Genomic DNA, 21,644 nt, shown 5'->3' on the forward strand with positions numbered 1-21,644 from the left:
CAACATGGTGCAACCCCGTCTCTACTAAAGTAAAATACAAAAATTAGCCAGGTGTAGTGGCACATGCCTGTAATCCCAGCTACTTGGGACTCTGAGGCATGAGAATTGCTTGAACTCGGGAGATGGAGATCGCGCCATTGCACTCCAGCCTGGACCACAGAACGAGACTCCATCTAAAAACAAAACAAAACAAAACAAAAAAAAACGCTGGTTGGAGACACTAAAGGTAACTAGACCCCTATTTCTGCTGGTACGTACATGTACCCACACACATGCACACAGCACACATGGAGGGGCCGGGAGGGAAGCCTCTAGCTGTTCACGCTGGGACTGTGGGAGTGAGGGGAGTTGTGGGTAACACTGAGATTTTATATCGTTTCAAGTTATTTAAGCTTTTACTAGCATGTAACCACCAAAAAAGTGTGTTTTACACCCTAAGGGTGCAGCTGAGGACCTGTGCCCATGCCTGGCCCTCAGGGACTATTCTGAGCCCACCCACGGTGTGAACCTGGGGCAAGTTTCCAGGCCCAACACACGGGCTCCTGGCCTCAGGCCTGCCTCCCAGCAGCCTCTGCCCCCACCCTGCCCACCGCCAGTCTGAAGGAAGAGGCAGGGAGTCGTGGGGAAAACATCCACTTTAAGCTTTATTACAACACATTGTCTCCAAATACAAAGGGAGGGGCCCGGAGCGGAAGGTGCAGCCGCGGCGGGAGGGGCTCTAAGGGGGTGCGGAAGGGCCGGCAGCCCAGTCCACAGAGACTGGAGGCTCGGCGGGGGACCTGCACCCTCTCCTCCGCTGGACTTCCCAGCAAATAACAGGAGGGGCCGGGTCCATTGTGGGGCGATCCCAGTGCCAGGCAGTGGCCGGGTGAGAGGGGTGGGAGAGAGGCTTGGAGAGGACTCAGGGCCCAGTGGGGAGAAAGCCATCAGGTGGGGCCCCAGCCCGCCTCCCGCAGCACTGGAGGAGGCAGTGGCCAACACAGGACCTTCTTCCCCACCCTGGCAGCTCACTTTGGGGTGACCAGTGCCTCAAGAGTGGGAGCAGGGACAGACTGAGACAGACAGGACCACCCCCCCACACAGCCTGGAGAAGGGACAAGGGGAGGGGAGGAGGGGGGCCCAACCAGTGGCCCCAGACCACTGCCTCCTGGACAGCACAGGGGTGGGGGGCGAGAAGCGGGGAGCCAGTGCATCCTCCTCACCCAGGGCCTCCTCAGAAACCCAATGCAACAGACAGACGGGAGGCAAATTTACATAATTAATAATAATTAACCAATAATAATAAATACTTAAACCTCTAATCCATAGATTGCAAATACAACAATGATAGCTTATTTTCTTGGGGAACAGGAGTGGGTGGGGACAGAGGGACGGGGAACAGGACTTTTGCTGAAAGGGGGCATGACAGGAACACAGGGCTGTGGGTGAAAAGAAGAACAAATAGAAGAAACAAGAGAGAGGGCGGCTGGCCGGGGTGGGGTGGGCACCTCCCTGGCCCTGCTCTGGACTCAGGACTGGGTCCTACCTGGGCCGCCTCTCCTGCCAAGCCCTTGGCCTCTTCTCGTGGTGACTGGCCCCACTCCTAGACCCTTGGACATCTGAAGGGCAGGGGTCCCAACGGCCTGAGAGGGTATAGGGCAGGGGCAGCAGGCTGACCCACCTGGGCCCAAAAGCCACCTGTGTTTGGGGGCTGGCATGCCACCTAGAGAGCGAGTGCCCTGGGAAAGGGGTGAACGGGAGTTTCTCTCTTGAGAGGCCCCCATGGGTGTCGGGGCAAACAAGGGAGCTTTATCTGCCTTGAGGCAGCGCTCCCTAAGTGAAGCAGGCCTACCACAGAAGCACAGGGGCTTGGCTGGCGCCTGAACTCCCTGTGCGAGCAGCACCTGCTTGTGGAGCCCCTCGGCCTGCAGGCCAAATTCCAAGTTCCGCCTGGGGCCTTGCTAGGTGGGGGACGGACCTGGAACAGGACTCTAAGCCCACCCCCTCCTCATACCTGGGGGTCCAGGGCTCCCTGCCCAGTGGAGCCAGCACTGGCTAGCCAGGCCCCTCCTGCCTGACTCCCAGAGGCCAAGCTCCTCTCCTGCAGTGGTGCCGCCCTGCCTGAGAGGCAGCTCTAGGGGCATGGGCAAGGGAGAAGGGAGCCCTCTTAATGGCCTTGCTGAGCCACTCTGTGGCTGGACTGGGGCTCTGGCAGGAGTTGGGGGCACTAACACCCTGTCCTCCCCTGGCCTCCACCTCATCTGACACTCCAGAACCCGCTGCCCCAAGCCCCTACACACTGTTCTATTCCTCAGCCTCTCTGAACACCCCGGCACCATGGGGCCTAATGCCTGTCCTCCCCTGCCAGGGAACAGCTCTGGGGCAACAGGCAGCGGGGTGCCCTCCCTGCCACCAAGATTTGGCGCCTGGAGCTGGTGGAGGGTTGGCCGCACCGCTCCGGGGCACACCAGCTCCTGCTCCCCCAACCTATGGCTTTGGTGCAGAGCCCTAGGCTGGCGCAGAGAAGGGAGAGAGCAGGAGAGGTGGGTGGGGGAAGAAGGGAGGTTCTGCGGCTCAGTTTGTGGCAAAGAAGTTTTTTTTTTTTTTTTTTTTTTTCCTTTTTTTCACCTTTTTCTTATGTAAAAAGTGCACGAGAGCTCGGCAGCCTTTGCAAAGGTCAGCAGGGTTTCCCGGGGCGGGGGAACTGGGAGGGGCCCCAGGCCTGGCACCCAGCTTGCGACTGAAGGTGGCCTCGTATTGCTTAGAAACGTGTGTTTCAGTTTAAATACCAGACAGTAAAAATAGAGCTCGAGGACCACCCGCACTGTTGCCAAATCATTGCCAGAATGAACAGCTTAAATAAATAAAAAATCGAAATATTTACTTCTCGATAAAAATCCCAGTAAAACCATTTACCTTTCTTTGCATTATATATAATATATATTTATAACGGGCCCGGCTGCGGGCGGCGGAGCCGAGGGCAGCGGAGGGGTCAGGACACCTCGATGACCTCCACGCTGCCCGAGAAGCTCGCCTGCTTGCCCAGGGCGGCCAGCTCCTCGCCGCGCGCACGCCCCTCCACCATGCCCTCCTCGAACTCCATCTGGCAGCTGCGGCGCTTGAACTGCGTCTCCGGGGCCGGCTCGTCCGGCCAGCCGGTCCGCGCGTCCCGGGGCTCAGCCCTCGCTGCCTCCCGCCGCCGCAGGTCGCTGCTGCCGCCGCCCGGTCCCGGGGCGCCCACCCGGCCGAAGGGCGCAAACAGCACCCCGCCCGCCCCCTGCGCGCCCTCGGGGCTGAAGCACCAGGGCCCGTCGGGCGACGGCGTGCCCGGGGAGTCGAGCGGCGGTGCCCAGGCGCCGGGGCCGGCTGGCTGGCCAGGACCGGGCAGCCCGGGCGCCGACAGGGCCGAGAGGCCGTGCCGCGGAGTCTGCCGGGCCGCGTCGCCAAAGTTCAGGCCGAGGCTGTGCGCGGGGGAGCGTGCGGGGGAGCCGGCGGGGGGCCGGGGTCGCCGGCGGGGCCGTGGGCGCGCCTCGGGTGCGGCGTCGGGGCTGTCCGGGCTGGGCGAGGGCAGGCCCAGCGCGGTCCCCGATGGGCTGTCCAGCTTGCAGAGTTTCGGGGCCTCGCCGGGGTCGGGGGGCCCGGGGCCGTCGGGCCGCCTGCTGGGGGCGTAGGCCGACTTGATGTCCAGCGAGAAGGAGCGCTTGAGGCGGTTGGTGTCCTGCAGGCGGTCCGAGGAGAGGTGCAGGCCCCGCAGGCCCTGTTGCAGCGCGCTGGTGGCCGGGGGCGTGGGGGGCGTGGGGGGCGCGGGGGGCTCCCCGCCCGTGCTCAGGCCGCCCTCCCTGGCAGCCGCATTCCCGGTGGCAGCGCTCTCTGAGGTAGGTGGTGGCAGCCGTGGCAGCGGGGCCCCGGCGGCAGGGCTGGGCGGGGGCTCCGGCGTCCCTGAGGGGGTGCCCGCGTCGCTCTGCAGGGCGGCCAGCAGCTTCAGGCTGCGCTCGTACTCCAGCAGCTGGCCCAGGAAGTTGAAGTTGGGCGAGATGGATGGGCGCCTGTCCTTCACGAACCTGCGTGGGGTGGGGGGGGAGAGGCTTAGTCCCAGGCGCCCGCCAGGGCCGGGCTGCCCACCTGACGTCACCCGCTGGGCACCCATGAGCTCATGTGCGCCAGGCTGGTCTCAGGCCCTCCTCCCTTGCCAGGGGTCCTGGACGGTGGGGCCATTCTGGTGCAACTGGGCAGCCGAGGGAAGGCAGGTGACTCCGTGAGTCACAAGCGCGTGACTGGGGAAGGCGGTACCTGTAGGCGTCGTCGGAGGACATGCCCATGGTCTTCATGATGTAGGCGATGGCGATGGTGGCAGAACGGGAGATGCCGGCCAGACAGTGGACGATGACTTGGCAGCTGGAGAGCTTGGCTTTATCTGGGCAGGTGGGCCATGGGGGCCAGGTGAGGGCTAAGCCTGCACAGCTTCTCCCTGGCCCAGGGAGGGGACCCCACCTGCCCGACTGCCAACAGTTCGGGCTACTTCCCCGGGACCCCTCCTGTGCCTGTGGCCACGCCCAGCTCCAGCCTTCCTCTAGCCAGGCCCCCGCCCTCCGCCCGCCACAGGCTCACCGATGAACTCGATGGACTTGTCCAGCCAGGGCAGCAGTTTTTCACAGTAGTTGTCATTGATGGGGACCCTCATGAAGCGGCTCTCGCAGATGAAGTCAGGCTTGGGGCAGGAGTTGCTGGCATTGAGGACGTAGCTTATTCCATTCTGCGTCATCAGATCCTGGAGGGGCGGGAGGACGGGTTGGAAAGGGGTGGGAGAAGCTGGGGGCGGGAGTGAAGGCGGAGGCTTTTCCTGCCCTGCCGTCAGGAGGGCCTTCAGAATCCTGGGGTGGTCCTGGGAGCCTTGGAACCTGTCCCGGATCCCAGTGTATCCAGGGGTGGGCCCAGGAGGCCTCTCTGGTCCACCCTGGCACCCTGGGCCTGTGCGGGGGGTGGGGGCATGGCTGGCCTCCATCTGCAGGCCCCACCCATGGCCGGTGGTGGGCTCCTAGGAATTTTATGGTTGCCTGGGTGGTGGCTTTTACCCTTTTCCCTCGTCACCATGTTTAAAACACGGGATTCTTTCAGAGTTGGACAGGGGCCCAGTGACATCCGAAGCTTGGCATGCCAGCTTCCCGCTCCTCCCCCAAGCCCTGCTGGGCCCTCCCCCAAGCCCTGCTGTGGTCCTGCCGGGGGCAGGGGTGGGGAACCTGTGGTCCTCCTGGGCCCCCACCCATGCTTCTCCCACACCCAGCTCATCCACTGCCTTCAGCTCCTTTCCTCCCTCATCCCCCACGCTGCTGCCAAGCTGCCTCTGGAGCTCCTGCCCCTTTCCCATTGACCGCCCCCCAAGTCCACTGCACACACACCTTGTTCAGGACGTCTTTCTGCGAGCCCAGGTAGAGGTGAGGCAGGATGCGGGTCAGGCCCACGCTGGGCACAGGCAGGCAGGGCTGGGAGAGGCTCATGGGTAGCAGGGCAGCAGGCTTGCCCTCACAGAGGCCGGGGAAGCAGGAGGAGAAGGTGGCGAAGCCCCCTGTAGGAGGAGGCCCGTCAGGTGGGTTGAGAGAACACCTAGGCCTCCCCGTCTGCCTAGGGTGCCCTGTCCACCTAGGGCACCCCATCTACTGCTGAGGATCAGTCACACCCAGCTCAGACCCGAGCCTCAGCCCAGCCAGCAAGCCTCTGGCAGCGCACCTGCTCTGGCCGCGGTGGGGGAGGGGGTGCTGCCACACATTTACAGCCCACACCTACGCCCACATTCCTCCTCACGCTAATTAGGGCCTGACCCAGCCGAGGACGCTGCTATGATGCCGGTAAAGGTGGGGTTGAGGTGGCTGGCCAGTGCGGCAGGTGCTGGACCCAGGCAGGGGCAGGCTCAGAGGTCACAGGAGTCTCCTGCTGAGGGTGTGGGTCACACAGCCCAGAGGAGAGGCCCTCATGAGCACCCCCGTCTCCCATACCCACGGCCGGGAGCCAGGCTGGGCCTTCCTCCTCCCCTGCGCTGATGCAATGCCTCCCTGCCTCCGGCTGGCTGGGAGCCCCAGGCCTGGGCTTAGGTGCCAGGACCAGGAGGCCAGGGCTTCCGAGAGGCCCTCCCCCTCCCCAGGCATGACATCACCCTGGCACAGCCCTGGGGGCATTTGCCATCTGGTTATGGCTCTACTCCACCCAGCAGGGGAGGACAGAGAGTGGAGGAGCCCTGGGCACTGGGGGCACGCGGGGCAGGCAGTGGGCACCCACTGCACATGTGACCGGCGTGTGCTGCTGCCTTCCACACACGTCCAAGTCCGAGGCCATAGGCTGGTGGGAGGAAATCCTCTGCCCCGCACCAGCTGAAAAGACTGAAGTGTGAATCCCTGGATGTCTGACTCAGTGACCATGGGCAGTGCACACCTTGGCTCTGGTCTCTGCTTCCTCCTCCTGCCTGCTGCACGGCATCGTGCGGCTCCAAGAAGATAATGAGCACGAAGACACATGGTGAGAATGGACCTGGCTGCCCCTGACCTGGTTGGGGTGACCACCGAGGTGGACCAGAAACTGGGCAGCACCCACCTGGTGGCTGCCAGCTCTTGGGAGGGTGGGGCCAGCACGGCCCAGCGCCACCCCAGTGACACTTCCCAGGATATGAGCCCCATGGCAAGCCAGCTCCTGCTTGTGGAGAGCCTGAGGCAGCTGGGCTGAGGCCTGCCCTATCCCACCGTACGAGGCAGGGGAGTGACTGCGGGGGCTCAGGGCCTGGGAACCCCAGGGCTCTTTTTTGTCCTGGTTTGCAGAAGAGGCTGGTGCCACATGTGCAGTGGGTGCCCGCTGCCTGCCCCGCGTGCCCCCAGGGCTCCTCCACTCTCCGTCCTCCCCTGCTGGGTGGAGTACAGCCACCCTGGATAACTCCTGAGGATAGGGGAGTGTGTGCAAACCCCTAACCAGAACGCCTGCTGTGCCAGCTCCCCGTGTCCCTAAAAAGGGCGTGACACTGGGGGCCTGTGGAGATGGGAGAAGCTCCAGGCTGGGTGGGTTGAGGCAGCAGCCTTGGAGGAACAGTCCCTTCTGTGGGAATCTGCTGGCTGGACAGGGGGAAGCAGGTGGGTGACTTGTCACCAAGGACACCCCAGCTTGCAGGTTCCCCTGAGCAGAGGCCGGGCTGGGCACTGTAGCTTCCGCTCACTGTTCTGAGCTGGGGGAGCCCTGGATGTTCCTGCTGCAGGACAGCCCCAGGGAGGGGGAGGGGCTGCACCACTTCCCTGCAGACTCCTCTGGCACCTGCTGCCTCTCCTCGTCCCCGTGCCTCTCCCAGGGATTTTGTGCCTTACTCTCTGCTTTCTCCAGAGCCTGGCCAGAGGAGGTGGTGGTGGTGGTGGTGGTGGGGATTCCATCAGAACCCTCCCACCTCTCCCAAAGGAGGTAAAGGCAGGGAAGTCTCTGGACAGGTGCAGAGACCTGACAGCTGTGGCAGCAATTCCCCGGGAAGCTTCCCAGGACCTCCCCAGGTGGAGCAGGTAGTGTGGATGTCCCTACAGACCCCACTGTGGACGCCAGGCCTAGCAGGGACCGAGGCTTCAGGGATGTCAGAACCACCCAGGCTCTGGGGGGTGAGTAATAAGCGAGGGGTGTTGGGGTTCAGTGGACCCTTTGTAGGTCCCAGCACTCTTTGGGCCCTGGGGAGGCACCCCTACCCCCAGGCATCTCCAGAGGCACCTTCCCAGTATCCCTGCTCCCTGACTCGGGGGTTGCTGGGGTGGTGCCTGCAGTTCACCTGCTATTCACAATGAAATCCCAGACTTGAAAAAAGGCGTGTGTACCAGGATGTGTGCCCGCCCCATGCCACCTGGGAGATCCTGCAAGCGCCTATGGCCACAGTTACAGACACGCTTCTGCCCGCCACCTCCGTGACCCCCGGACTCCCTGCCAGGGCGGGGGCCGCCACCCCACCCACTTGCAGTGCAGTTGCCCGGCTGAGGGTCCAAGGCCGACTGCGGGCTACTGCTTAAAGGGCCAAGACCCTCTCCCATCCCGTGCCGCTTGTCCCCCAGCATCGTGAGCAGCACAGCTGGAGTGGGGGAAGAGGAGTGGCAGGGGGAGGTGGGGTTCACAGCAGTCCTGGGACCCCAGCACGGCCCGTCCCACCACTCTCTCCCGCTTCCCGCAAACCTGCCCTGTTGTGGGGAGGAGAGAGGCTTGTTCCTCACGTTCCGGCCTCTGCTGTCCCCGCAAATGGGCCACGGAACTGTGTCACCTGTGCTGCGGGATCCCGGAATGTCCTTTCTCCTGGGTGAGGGGCAGCACCCCTGCCCCACCCAATATATTCTTTCCCACTCTCCCTGGTTCTTCGAAGAGCCAGCCAGAGCAGGGGCTGTGCCCACCACAGGGAGGGAGGGAGTCTGAGGGCACAGCCCGTGGGCCGGCTTGGGTGCTGCCGTGAACCCACGCGACACCGTGGGGCCTGGGGCTCCTTGGCAGCTGCACTTCTGGAGAAAAGGGGACACGGCCTCAACCTTGCAGGGCAGATGTCAGCACAGAAACGCAGCTCAGAGGGTCCCGAGAGTCGGTGGGCATGACCAGGCCCCGGGAGTGCCCTCCTGGCAAATCCCAGCCCAGGCCCGGCCCCTCCCATGCCCACACCCACACCCACATCCACCTGCACACCCATGCTGTCCCACCCACCAGTGCTGGGTGAGGGCCCCACCCCGCAAACCATCCCACTCTGGCCTTGGGGAAGACAGGCCCTTCCAGGCTCGGGACTTTCCTGGGATTCGCCTGGGGGTAGGGAGGTGCCACTCTGGGACCCTTCTCAACCTCCGAGAAGGGCCTCCTGGCTCCCATTCCTGGCTAGGGCAGCAAACTGGCCCTTGGGAGGGGTCCTATTACACCTGGTGAGCTGTAAAAAGCCCCAAACTATTCTCTCTCCCCTCCCCTACCCACTAGTTCCGCCCTCAAACTTAACCTAGGGGATGAAGGTTGGATCAGAGTGCGTCATTCTATGGCTTCTGGTTCTGAGAGTTCACACGTATGTATACAAAAACCAAATCTCACCAGAGAGGCACAGGCGAGTACATACACAAATATACCTGCATGTACATACATGCATATACACATGCGCACGCACACACATACATGCACACACACACACACACACATGCTCACATACACACACGCAGAGGCAGATGCTGGTCACCAGACGCCCAGAGTCATGCACAGATGCACAGACACCCCCTGACCATGACCAGGACCACACAACAATGCAGGGTGCTGGACTTACACACAGACAGGTGGGGAGGGAGCCTGGCCTCAATGCTCTTGCCCAGGACACCGGACCACCCTCGAGCCTCCGGGTGCCCTTCAGGTCCCAGGACATGGCATCTCGGGAGGTCGGCCTGGTCAAAGTGGCTGTTACCCCCTCATCCGCCTACAGCCGCCCTCAGGCTGGGTTGAAGGCACCTGCTTCCATTGGACACAGGGCCAACGGCCTGGCTTGGCTGCCCACTCCCCACCCCACCACGCCTGCACCCCACAGTCCCCCATGCCCTCTGCTTGCCTGGCACAGCCCCTGGTAACCCAGGTCAGGTGGCAGGAGCCTAGACAAAGACCCCAGACCTGGGTGGGGGAGGGTGCACGTCCCTGGGACAGGCCAGCTCCACCGGGCTCTGGGACCTGGGCCGACCCCAGGAAGTGGATTCTACAGACACACCCTCAGTCACGGCCCAAGGGAAGAAAGAACCCTCTGGGACCACGAGTGTGTGTGTGTGAGAATGTGAGTGTATATGAGTGTGCATGTGTATGTGGTGTGTGAGTGTATGTGTGTGTGTGTGAGTGTATGAGTGTGCGTATGAGTGTTAGAGTGTGAGTGTATGTGTGTGTGTGAGTGTATGTATGTGAGTGTATGTGTGTGTGTGTATGAGTGTGCATGTGTATGTGAGTGTTAGAGTGTGTGTGTGAGAGTGTATGTATGAGTGTATGAGTGTGCGTGTGTGTATGAGTGTATGTGAGTGTATGTATGAATGTGTGAGTGTGTATGTATGAGTGTATGAGTGTGTGTGTATGTGTGTATGAGTGTATGTGAGTGTATGTATGAATGTGTGTGTGTGTGCACGTGTTATAAGTGTGAGTATATGTGTGTGCATGTGTGTTATGTGAGAGTATGTGTGTGTGTGTGAGTGTGTGTGTGAGAGTATGTGTGAGTGTGAGTGTATGTGAGAGTGTGTGAGTGTGAGTGTGTGTGAGACTGTGTGAGTGTGTGTATCAGTATGTGTAGGGAGGTGGCTTCCCTGCCTCCAGGGCTTAGGGCCCGTTGCCCAGGCTGCTTTTGGGCCACAGGGATCCCTGGAGGTTGTCTGCTGGGACCCAGTGAGCAGCCTTGATGCCAGGCTGTTGCCAGGCAACCTGCACTTAGCTGGGCTTTTGGGGGCAGGGGGACTTCCTCGGGACCCCACGGCTCCAACTGAGTTTCCAGAGGACGGGGCCTCTGCCTCCCGCTTCTGACAGGAGCCCCGGGAGGGAGAGGGGCTCCCAGCCTGCATGCCTCGCCCTACACCTCCAGAGCCCAGCTGTACTGTGAGGTTTCCTTCTGTGTTGAGGATAGACTCATTGGTGGGTCCTGAAGTGTGGGGGTCCTGGGGAGAGGATGCTGGGGCCTCAAGAACCACAGATGTGACCAGGCACGGTGGCTCACGCCTATAATCCCAGCACTTTGGGAGGCCGAGGCGGGCGGATCACGAGGTCAGGAGATCAAGACCATCCTGGCTAACACGGTGAAACCCCGTCTCTACTAAAAATACAAAAAATTAGCCGGGCGAGGTGGTGGGCGCCTGTAGTCCCAGTTACTCGGGAGGCTGAGGCAGGAGAATGGCATGAACCCGGGAGGCAGAGCTTGCAGTGAGCCGAGATCACGCCACTGCACTCCAGCCTGGGCGACAGAGTGAGACTCCGTCTCAAAAAAAAAAAAAAAAAAAGAACTACCAATGTATGGAGATGCCCCTGTGCCCAGGAGACGCTTCCCTGGCGCCCCAGCCCCAGCCCCACTGCTGGCGGAGCGAGTACCTCAGGGAGGCATGGGTCCCAGACTCACCCGTGAGGATGGCCACGCTGTCGAAGCAGCCGTCCAGCTTGCTCAGCAGGATGGAGAGGAAGCTGTCTGCGGCCAGCACGCTGGCGTCCCGCGTGCTCTGGTCATAGACCACCACGTCCTGTGGCTCTGTGGCCTCCACCTGGGGGCCATGGGGCAGAGGTCAGCATGCTGCCTCCACCTCTCAATGCCCTGGCCCTGTCCCAGCCGCACTGGCCCAAGGGAATAGTAAGGGCATCAGATGATGGGAGGCAGGCAGCTGTCACCTTGCTGCCTGGAGGGGAGGGCAGGTGCGGTCACGCACCTCACACACTCTCCATCTGCCAAAGGCCCAGGTGCACACACCCACACCACACAGCAGGCCACGGGGGCCCGGAGGGATGGGCTCCTGCCCTGCGCAGCTGTGCCCCCATGCCATGCACATGGGTGAAGGGCACGGGTACTCTGGGCCAGGCCCGTGTGGAGGAGACACAGGTGACTGCAATGGGAGCCCAGGATAGGACCTGGCTGGGTTCCTGGGGTGGTGGAGGGACAGGGAAGCTCAGCCCATTTCAGGAATTCCAGAGGCAGATGCCTTTGGGTGTGGGCTCTCAGTGGGGCTAACTCTGCAGCCAGCAATTCGGCTCCCCATCCTATCCCCTCCCCAACCCCCAGCGGAGAAACAGAGGGCTGAAGCAGGACCCCAGGCCCCTGTACCAATTCTGGAGGCAGTAGCTGGAAGCTGGGTTCCTGCTGCCCTCCTCCCCCACCCCAAGGGCCGGCCCAGATGTTGAGCGGCTTTTGCTCAGACAGCACCGGTGCCCCCGCCCTGAAAGCACACTCAGCCCTTAAGCCAGCTGAGCCGCCAACCCCAGGCTGGGGTGACGTCATCGGCAGCCAATGGGATCGCACTCTGCCGGGAGTCCTCGCTGGGGGTCATTAATCACCGGATTCCCCTTGTTGGAAGCCAAAGGGAGCCGCTTCTGGCCTTGGGGCGGGCGGACTCCTGGCCAGTGGCCATCCCACTTGAGTTCTCCCATTTCCCAGTTTTGAACAGGGCATATCAGTGACCCAGACCCCTCTCAAAGCCTCCAGTGCCAAGAGCTTGTCTCCCTTGTCCCCCTGTGAGGCAGTGGAAAGAGGAGGTGCCGCCACCTTCACAGGTCAACAGCCCCGCTGGCCCCTCCCCAGCTGCACCTGATGGTCCTGGGCGGAATGAGCTGTCCTTCCCCAGAAGGATATTCCTGGGGGGCCACAGAGAGAATTCTGGGTCCCCGAATACTCTGCGGGCTGGGGGGAGCTGTGGGACAGGGACACCGACTGCTCACGTGTGCCTTTTGACCACCCCTCCTGTCCTCACAGCAGGGGGAGTGGACCACACAGCTGTCCCTGTCCCGTGCAGGCCAGCTGGGCCGCTCCCACTGCCATGTGGTCACACCTTGCTCTTCTGTTCACGGCTCCCCTCTGTGAACCTGGGCCAGCCCCGGCCACACAGTCCTATCTGCGTGGGGAGGGCCCGGCACCTCCGTGCAAGAGCTGAGCGAGGAGGCCCTGGAGGGAGGGTAGGGAGGGGTGCTGCGGGAGTATGTGGGGGGGTGCCCTGAGCAGGGGCAACAGGCAGTGGTGAGAGGCAAGTGCCGGGGGGCTGCTCCACACGTCCCCGGCTGTGACCCCAAGGAGCCGAATTTGGACCGGAGGGCAGAGGAGGGGGTGCTGCCCGAGCTGAGGACCCTGGAGGTGGTGCACGCCTGGCGGGCAGTGGGCTGGGTACCTGGCTGCGTGCAGCCGGCTGGATGAGTTCTGCAATGGTCACCTTGCCCTGCTGCAGCCGCCGCTTCACCAGCTTGGAGCAGCAGATGTTGACGGAGCTGAGCACATGCCAGCTGTTGTACTCCACGAAGGAGCGGCTGTCGATGACCAGCGGCCCCCCAGGCCCGCCCCGCAGCAGGCTGGCCAGCTTCTTGGCGTCCATAACCTTCCTCGGGAGCCGGTCCCCGGCCATGGTGGGGCAATGGGTGCTGGGGAGGGTGACCCCTGAAGTGAGGGGGGGCTGCTCCGACGGCCCAGGTGTGGCCTTGCGCTGGGAGTGACCTAGCACATGGTGCCGGACCTGCAGGGACAGGGGGACGGTCAGCAGTGCTGCAGGTCCCTGGGTGGCACCCAGAGGCTCCCCAGGACAGATCGGAGCTGGGACCTGCGCCCACCAGGACATCTGAGCCCAACGTGTGCCCGTGGGGACCCTTCTCCCTCTGGTGAGACCCCGTCGAGGTCACAAGGCCAGCAGCAGGATGCAACAAGGCAGAGGGGGGCAAACGGGCCCCACAGGGAAGGGTCTGAGGGCTGGACGAGGCCAGGGGTTCTTCCTGCGGGCCCTGGGGTTCACCCACCCTTAGGCATTCCAGAACATTCCATCTCATCCCTGGGACACAGCCATCTCCCTGCTGTGACCTCTCCATCTTTTCCACCACAGGACCCCCAGCAAGTCAGGGGTCTGGACGGCGCCTCACCCTCCCTCACGGTCCAGCTCTCTGCCCTCCTCCAGGCTTGCTGTCTTCACACCTGCCCCTCCCTCCCTGGACTCCCCAGGGAGTCCAATCCCTGCAGACTTGACTCCAGCGCAGCTCCATAAGCCGATAATCCAGCCCCTGGTGGATGGTGGCCTTGGGGCTGCCTCCACTGGAGAGTGGGCTCCCGGGGGCAGCTGGATGGCAGGCGGGTGCGGGAGGGGCTTGGGCACGGGGGCACGACTCCTTTGCCACTGCTGCCCTCCTGGCCTGCAGGCTGAGGTTTAGTGCACGCCGCGCGCCTGCTGGGGGTGAGTGCCCAGCTCCTGCAGGGGTGCGTCGCACCCACAGAGTGCCCCTCCCCCAGCGGAGCCTGGGGTCTAGGGAGCCCCTTCAGGGGCTGATGGGGCCCAGGATGGGAGGGGTGGGGCAGTCCTAGGAGGAAGGTCAGTGTCGGGTACCCTGCAGGGACCAGGCCCTTGGCATGGTCTGCAAAGGCAGACTGCCAGGTAGGCAGGGGGAGTAGGGATGTTTGAGGATGGAGCCTCTGGAAGCCCCTCCTGCAGGCTTGGTGACAAGCCTCTGTCACTGCCCCACTGCCGGGCCCCATCTCCCTGTCACCTGTCAAGACTGGCCTTCCTCTGGGTCCACTTTAGACTCACAGCCCTTAGGAGGCACACAGTGTAAGGATGATGAGTTTGCTTCAACTATGGGGAAACTGAGGCTTGGGGCAAGGGTGGGACCTGGGCCACACCTGGGTCACACACAGATGGGCACTGGGTGTTCCTGCAAGGTCATCTCCCTTGTGCCCCCACGACTGCCAGCCAGTCAGGAAGTTTACTCCACCCAGCTCAGGAGTGAGGGAAGGCTGGCAGATAGGTGCACCCTGGGCCCTGTGCAGAGTGGGCTACGGTGGGCAGTGGACCCTCAGCAATTCAGACCCCCAACCCACAGCCACAGGGGGAACTGGGGGCAGCCACCCTGAGGACACCCGTGCACTGCCAACAGCAGGCTGGGGACAGAGGCCACCACCATTTCTGGACTCTCCAGGTCAGCTACCAGGCCGGCGGGGGCCAATGGGAGAGTTCACAGAGCAGCAGGTGCAAGGCTGGTGTGGACCTCGTCCCTGGCCCAGCCCCGACTCCACACTGAGGGGCAGGTCCCAGCTCCTACCTGCCCAGGAGCCCCAGCCTCCCACTCACTCTCCTTCTCCAGACACTTCAAGCTTGGCCCCTGCCTGGCCCCTCCCGCCTCGACTAGGCCCAGGTCTCTGTGCATTCCCACCACCCATCCTGCTGCCAGAGGCCAGGGAAACACCTGGCTGTGGACGGGCAGCCTCAGCTGACCCCACAGCTGACACCAGGGACTGCGGTGGCACCTGGTCAGCGGGGCCTCAGGATCCCACTCAGACACCGTTCCTGGGCTGGTGCTCCAGCCTCCACCACAGGGTGGGGAACGAGGCCTGGGAGCCCTCCCCGGGGCCAGACCCAGCAAGTTCAACAGCAAAAGAGCCTGCGGCCTGCCTGCTGTGGAGGGTCTCTGCCTGCCAAGGGGGTCCCTGACTGCCTGCAGAAGAGCCTCAATGAGCTGTTTGTCCTTCCTGAGTTCTACCTGAGACTTGCACAGGTGGTGAGAGGCGAGGGCCCAGATGTGTGGTCCTGGGGAGACAGCAGCTCCAGGTGCCCCATACGACACCCAAGGGCCCAGCTCAGAGGCCCAGAACCCCGAGAAGGCCGCAGTAGTAGGACACTTGGGCTGGGGGTCCTTCGAGGAGCCGCCCCTGGCCTCAATGTCCTCATCTGTTAAGTGGGGGTGGATTCTCTGTCACTGAAAACAACAGAAGCAAACACGGCCCAGTGCAGGGAGGAGGGCAGGTGTGAGAAGAGGCCCTCGCCCTCCCTGCAGCCAGGGCCTAGGCTTCATACAGCCTTGAGTCCTGATACTCAGTGAGAGACTCGGTGCAGCCAGCCAGGCCTGAGACCCAGAGGGAGGGGAGGGAGGAGGGCAAGTCCAGCTGCAGGGCAGTGGGCAGGGGCTGGAGGGGCGGGAGGATGGGTCCCGGCCTTTACCTGTCCCTGCTCTGCCTCCCAAGCAACCCTGAGCTGGAGCTGGGCCTATCACCCACAACAGTATTGTTATTTGCAGCCGAAGGGGACTCATTAGCAAGTTAGCACCTCCACTGTCGTCATGGCAACGGCAGAGGTGCCAGGCAACCGCTGCTCCTGCGGCAGCCACCACCACGGAGCAGGCTCCTCTGCAGAGTGGGCATGCGCCCCTCCCTGCTCTCTTCCACCCACCCTGGCAGGTGCCCGGCAGTGCAGAGCCCAGTCCTCAGCCCCTCCGCTCTACCTGGTCCTAACCTTCCTTCCCACTCCCAGTACCTGCTGTGCCCAGCACGCTCCCTGCAGCTCACTGGCTCCCCACCCCCTCGGAGGCCTTCTCTGTACTGCGAAGGGCTGACCAGGTGCCCCCTCCTGCAGGAAGCCTCCGTGCTGTGCTGGCCTCTGGGAGAGCATCCTCACAGGGTCTCCTTGGACCTACAGCTCCCAGGGGGGCATGTCCCTCACCTCTGGTTCCCCAGATGCTAAGGATCGGGGCCCAGCTATGCCAGGGATGGGGCAGGTTGGGTGGGGTGGGGAACGGAGACACTAAGGACAGCCTGGTGCAGATCAGTGGGGCCAGCACTGGCCATGTGGGAACAGAGGTAAGGAAACGTGAATGGTGTTGGTCTCACGCCTCTCCTTTCACGGCACCACATGCCAAGCCCTCCTGAGTACTTGTGGCCCTGCTCTTCCAGTGCCTAGGGGCTGGGGGGTGACAGGCAGGGCTGGGGACAGGATGCCCCCGGCACAGCCCCATACACCCTCTTCAAAGGTCTTTGAGCCCAGGAGGAAGCAGTTTCCAAGTCCAAAGTCACAAGAAGGCTCCTCCCAGGCCCACACCTTCCAGGAGGCACCAGGTAGCCACCCTCCCCTGGGACACAGCACGCCTGGCTCCGGTGCTGCATGCACACTGCCCTCTAGGTGTGCCAGAACACACCCCTTTGCACACCCACTCCACACACACTGGTGTCCCTTACCCACAATCCACCTGCCCTGTGTGCAAGTACCCACGCGTGAATGTGTGCACACATGTGGTGCTGGACGTACACTAGAGTACACACACGTCCTTGCCCTCTGTATGCAGAATCCCCTGAGAACCCCAGGACTCCAGTACCCCGGGGGCCAGCTCCAGACTCCTTACACACACAAACTCCCACACCCAGCGCCTCTACACAGCACATTCCTGTCCCTGAGCACAGATGGGACCAGGGAGTCCCAGGCCACCCCCAGCTCTCAACTGACAGCATCCTCGCCACATTACCTTCTGCTCAGCACCTAGAAATGGGGACTCATGACCTTCAGAGATAGCTGCCAGGACTGTCAAGCATGGGGGGATGGGACTGTGTCTCCCCCTTACACCTAGGCAGGCTCTTCGAGCTGTCTGGCTCACTGTCACCCACGGATGCCTCTGGAGGCAGAAATCGTCACAATAAGGAGGCTGGGGAGAGACTGGTGGGTGGCGACTCTGGGAGGCAGCGACCCTGCACTCATGCAGGTCAGCTCTCTTCCCTCACTGGGCTCCCCCAAATGCCCTCATCCCTGCATCCCCTCAGCTCCCTGGGCTAGTGGTGCAGGACCCAAGCTGGCCTACACTCTGTTCCGCTGGCCTGGGGAAGCTGTGGACCTGGGAGAAAGTGGGGTAGGGCTGGGGGCTCCCTCCGATCCCAGAACAGGGTCCGGGTAGGGCAGGGGATGGGAGGGCTTGGCACAGGGGGCCGTGAGGACATATCCAGGTTCCCTCCCTTCCCACCGGGCCTGTGTCCCTCCTCCTGGTCACTGTGCCACACGCTAAACACCAGGACCAGCCTGGGGCTTCCAAGGTTCACTGCCCTGAGCAACTCCAGCAGAGGGAGCCTCAGCCGGTGCAGTTCTCATGTCCAGAACCACCTCTCTCGCTGTGGGCCTGCCCCTTTCCTTGCCTTCTGCAAGAAGTGACACCTAGGTCTCACCAGGCCCCAGCCGAAGGCCCTTCGAGACACCTGCCCAGTGGCAGCCTCTAGGCCCTGCCTTCAGCCCCAGCCTGAGAAGAGAAGGGTTCTGGAGCAAAGACTGACTCTAAGCTTTCGGCACCTCTGTTCATGGGACTTTATTCCCAGAAACCTCCCCGAGGACAGAGGGCACCAGGGGAATAGAACCTGCCCAGCCACACTCCTGCAGCCCCAGGCTGGCTGAAGCAGGAGGTATTTCAGGGAGACTTCAGGATGAACTTCCAGCTGGGGTCACATGATCTGCCATGCGCATCCAGTGCTTATTATCAGTGAATGCATGGGACTGTCCTCCTGGTGGAGGGCTGGGGACCTGGGGTGCTACATTCACCCCTGCACCGCCTAGGTGCAACAGTGTCTCTGGGTGGGCTGTGCCAGAAGGGAGGCAAGGGAGAGTGCCCGGGCTTGGACCTCCCCTCGGAACCCCCACAGGGGCACAAAAGGAGCTTCCCTGACTTGCAGCACCCCACCCCCAACCCAAGCTGCATAGCAAGAGCACTGCGGAGCCACACTACATCCTGCCACCCCCTCCTCCATCCCACAGCGTCCCCGCCCCCCATCACTGCAGCACAGAGCCCCTATTCCCCTCAGCAGAGGCCCGTACACACACCCCGGAGCAGGGAGACGGAGGCAGATTCTCCCAGAAGGGGTGACCCTGTGGGGGCTGGGCCTATTGTTGCCCCCTCCCCTCCAAGCCAGACTGTTAGGTACCCCCACCTGGTCTGCTCCGAAACCCAGGCTGGGCAGCTAGGCCTAGCGAGGTGGCTGCAGCAGCCTGGCTGTGCCAGCCCCTCCCCCAGCGCCGCGGCTGCCTCTGCAGCAGGCGGAAGGGCGCAGGGGCTTTATCCCTCAGGGGCCGGCTGGGCACCCCGGGGTGGGGGTGCGGGGCGGCCTGGACATTTGGGGGGATGGATCTGCAGCCCTCCCCTGCGACAGGGGACGGCCCCTTCTCGGGTGTCCCACGCCACAGGCCGTCGCGTCCCTCCCACGGCCGAGGCTCCACACCTCCCGGACCGGCTCCGGGCCAGGGTCCGCCTGCTCCGGTTCTGGCCCCCGCCGGGGTGCCGTTCGGGACGTTGGGGGGTCGCGCAGATCCGCGCTGGATCTCAGGTGGCCCTGGTGGGTCCCGGATTTTTGTCCCCCCCGTTGCGCACCCAAAGAAGGAGCTGCGTGGAGAAGGACGGCAACGCGGCGGGCGGGCGTGGGCTGGGCCCGGGTCCGCCGGGCGCTGCGGAAGGCGCGGAAGGGGCCTCCCTGTCCCGGGCGTCCTGGCCGGCCGGGGCCGCTCACTCCGGGGCCGCCTCCTCCTCCCGGGCGCCCGCCGGGTGCCGCTGCCCCAGCGCCCCCGACGCTGCGCCCTCCGCCCCCCGGCCCGGGCCGGTGAACCCAGTCCCCGGCGCCTGCCCCCGCCCCCGCCCCGCCCCGCCGGCGCCTCCGCTCACCTCGCTCGCGCTCGCCTCGGGGGCGCTCCGGGGACCCGCGCCGCGCTCAGGGCGCCCGCTCGGCTGCGCCGTCCATGGGCCCGGCGGGGGCCCGCGCAGCCGGGGCAGGGGCCGGGGGAGCGCGCGGGCCGCGTCGCCGTCGCCGCCGTCGCCGCCGCCAACGCCGCGGGGAGCGCTCGCTCGGGCCGGGGCGCGCGCACTGCGGGCGGGCACGCGCGCTCGCGGCGCGCATCCCAGCCCCGCGGCTCGGCGGGCGCGGCCGGGCGGTTCCGGCGCGGCTCGGGCTCGGGCTCGGGCTCGGGCTCGGGCGTCCGGCGTCCGGCGGGGCGGTGTGGGGGGAGCCGGCTCGGCCGCCGCGCTCGGCCGCGAGTGACAGGCCCGGGGCGGAGGGCGGGGCCGCCGGCGGGGATGAGGTCATGCCGAGCGAAAAAAGCCCCTGACGTCACCTGCAGCCAATCAGCTCGCGCGGCTCGGGGGCAGGTGACGTCAGCGGAGCCCGGGCTCGGGGTGAAGCCGAGGCGGTGGCCGCGGGGGGCGGGGTGCAGGGTGCGGGTGGGTCGCGCTGCCGCCGCCTTCCGTCCTCACCCCGGGACCGGCTCTTAAAGGGACCACGCGGCGTCCGGGCCCCCGCCTCCAGGAAGCCCTCCCGGCCCCGCGCTCCGCGTCACCCGGGCCCCCAGCCGCGTCGCACAGACCCCGGACGGTCCAGCCGAGCGGCCCCGGGCGCGACGTCCTCCCCCGGCCCGGGCAGGCGCCGGCGCCGCTCCCCACTTCGCCCGGCCTTTGTTGGCGCGGGGCCGCCGCGGGGGAGCCCTCCCCAGACCCGGGCGCGGCGTTTTACCTGCAGCGGCTGCGCTCGCCCCGCCGCGACCCCCGCAGGACGGAGCCGGAGCCCCCTGCACCCGGGAGGACCGGGGACCCTCAGAGGCGAGCCGGCTGCCTCGGGTCACACATCCGCGAACTCCGGGGGCGGGCTCCCCAGGACGCCGCCGCCCCCCACGACCCCCGCCCTCCCGCTTCCGTGGAAAGCCGCCGCGACGACCCCCGTGCGGGTTGTTGAGGGGCCGTCCTCCGCCGACCGCTGTGGGAACACCTCCGCGCGTGCGGCGGGACGCGGCGAGTCAGGGGCAGGAAGAACGCACGGGTAATTGCACCTTGGGCAGGTGTTGGGCGGGAGCAAGGGGGTCAGACTCGCGCTGCAGGGGGAGGGCGGGGAGGCCTCGCTGTTCCGGAGGAAGGGGACAAAGACCCCTGCCCAGGAGCCTGGGAGTCTTTGAAGGTAATGATTTTTTTTGGTAGGGGTGTCACCAGACACCCCAGACATTTCTAAAAGGCCTCCTCGCCGCTGCCTGGTGGAGAGGGAGCGTGGGGGGATCCACCTTCTGCCCCCGATCCCCCAACCAGCCTGGACCCCCCAGGGTCACCCTGGGGCTCTGAAGGGGGCTTCGGTCGCTGGTTGAATGAAGGGCCACAGAAAATGAAGCCGGCGCAACGACCGCAGAACCCTCAGTCGGCACCAGGACCCTGGAGCTCAGGGTGCGAAAGGTGATGGCTGGGGGTGGGGAGGACTGTGGGCAACAGGGGGTCCTGAGCGGGGTTCGGGGCTCCCCCTTTCCATACTCAGTCTTCCTGCCAGCCTCAGAACTGAGTACACAGTTGGCGATTAATAAGCGCTTGCAGCTCCCCTCCCTGGCCAGCCTGAGGGGAGCGGCAGTGGCCCGTATGGGATAGGGGTGGCGGTGGAGTGCGTTCCTGGCACAGAGCTGGCACACAGCACGCACACAGCACAAACGAATCCCTTGGCGAGAGTGGGGCCGTCCCGGAAGGAAGCCCTGGGAGCCTAGGGGTTGTTGGGGTTGGGACTGCGCCCCGAAGCGGGAGGGCCCTGCGAGAAGGGAGGCCCTGGCTGGAGGGGGATCCTGAGGCCGGAGGTGCCAGACCCGGATGCGGGGCCAGGTGAGTAGGGCTGCGGGATGCAGCCTTGCTGGGTTTGAAAAGTGGCGGAGGCTTGGCCCTGGGAGGGGCAGGAGGATTCAGGCTGAGACCCAGAGGGGGCAAAGCAGGTCCTTGAGGAGGCACACAGGCCTGGAAGGGCCTGGGACGCGAAGGCGTGGCAGCTGTTGGCCATTAGATAGAGGGGCTGTCGCCTGGGGAGAAGCCTCACCTGGCTTGTTCCCCTGCCAGGCACAGGTGAGCCGGATGGGAAAAGGACGGGCGTGTCTTCTGCCCAGGTGGGATGTGGCCAGCATCTGCCTGTGGCCTGGGAGTGCCCATTGTCCCCTAAGAGCTCTGGTTATACCCTGGGCAGCTACTGGCCAGGCTGGAGCAGGTGGCAGGCGGCGACCTTGAGCCCTTCCTGGAGGCTGTCAGGGGATGGTTTGGAGGGGAATACAGCTTCCCTGGCAGGGCCTGGGCTGTCCCTGGGGAGCGGAGTGCCCTGGGTGGCGATTGTTATAATCCTCGTGGTCATTTTCATGCAAATAAGCACTGAGAGCGTTAGGTTCTGCCCCCAACCAGGGTGGAGGGCTAGGGAGGTGGCACCCCGGAGAGGACGGTGGCTTTTCTGC

General features: G+C 64.2%; 2 protein-coding genes across 3 annotated transcripts; both read right to left on the minus strand.

The window, feature by feature from the left end:
* Positions 1-624: 624 nt before the first annotated feature.
* DUSP8 (dual specificity phosphatase 8) lies at positions 625-19,448 on the minus strand. Of its 2 annotated transcripts, XM_045372390.3 has the most exons (7): positions 19,078-19,448; positions 12,816-13,154; positions 11,069-11,207; positions 5,376-5,542; positions 4,588-4,747; positions 4,270-4,393; positions 625-4,040 (listed from the first exon to the last, which is right to left on the minus strand). In XM_045372390.3, exons 2-7 carry the CDS (start codon positions 13,044-13,046, stop codon positions 2,972-2,974), a joined length of 1,890 nt encoding a protein of 629 aa, XP_045228325.1. In that variant the 5' UTR covers positions 13,047-13,154; positions 19,078-19,448; the 3' UTR covers positions 625-2,971. The 2 variants fall into 2 exon arrangements, with proteins under 2 accessions (XP_045228325.1, XP_045228327.1); XM_045372392.3 differs by lacking the exon at positions 19,078-19,448 and having other exon boundaries at positions 12,858-13,076.
* LOC102121533 (uncharacterized) lies at positions 1,308-2,318 on the minus strand. The gene is given in 6 exon segments (XM_065529306.2): positions 1,308-1,504; positions 1,507-1,524; positions 1,527-1,758; positions 1,760-1,914; positions 1,917-2,034; positions 2,280-2,318. Coding segments are annotated over 6 exon segments (735 nt in total). The 3' UTR covers positions 1,308-1,331.
* Positions 19,449-21,644: the final 2,196 nt, after the last annotated feature.

The sequence above is a fragment of the Macaca fascicularis genome, chromosome 14, assembly GCF_037993035.2.
Source record: "Macaca fascicularis isolate 582-1 chromosome 14, T2T-MFA8v1.1".
NCBI lineage: Eukaryota > Metazoa > Chordata > Mammalia > Primates > Cercopithecidae > Macaca > Macaca fascicularis.

Excerpts from the sequence above, each read along its gene's own strand:
- DUSP8 (XM_045372390.3), bottom strand. The coding sequence starts at position 13,046 with ATGGCCGGGGACCGGCTCCCGAGGAAGGTTATGGACGCCAAGAAGCTG. Across the intron at positions 4,748-5,375 it reads AGAAAGACGTCCTGAACAAG|GATCTGATGACGCAGAATGG; the intron begins GTGTGTGTGCAG and ends CCGCCCCTCCAG. Across the intron at positions 4,394-4,587 it reads CAAGTCCATCGAGTTCATCG|ATAAAGCCAAGCTCTCCAGC; the intron begins GTGAGCCTGTGG and ends CCACCTGCCCAG.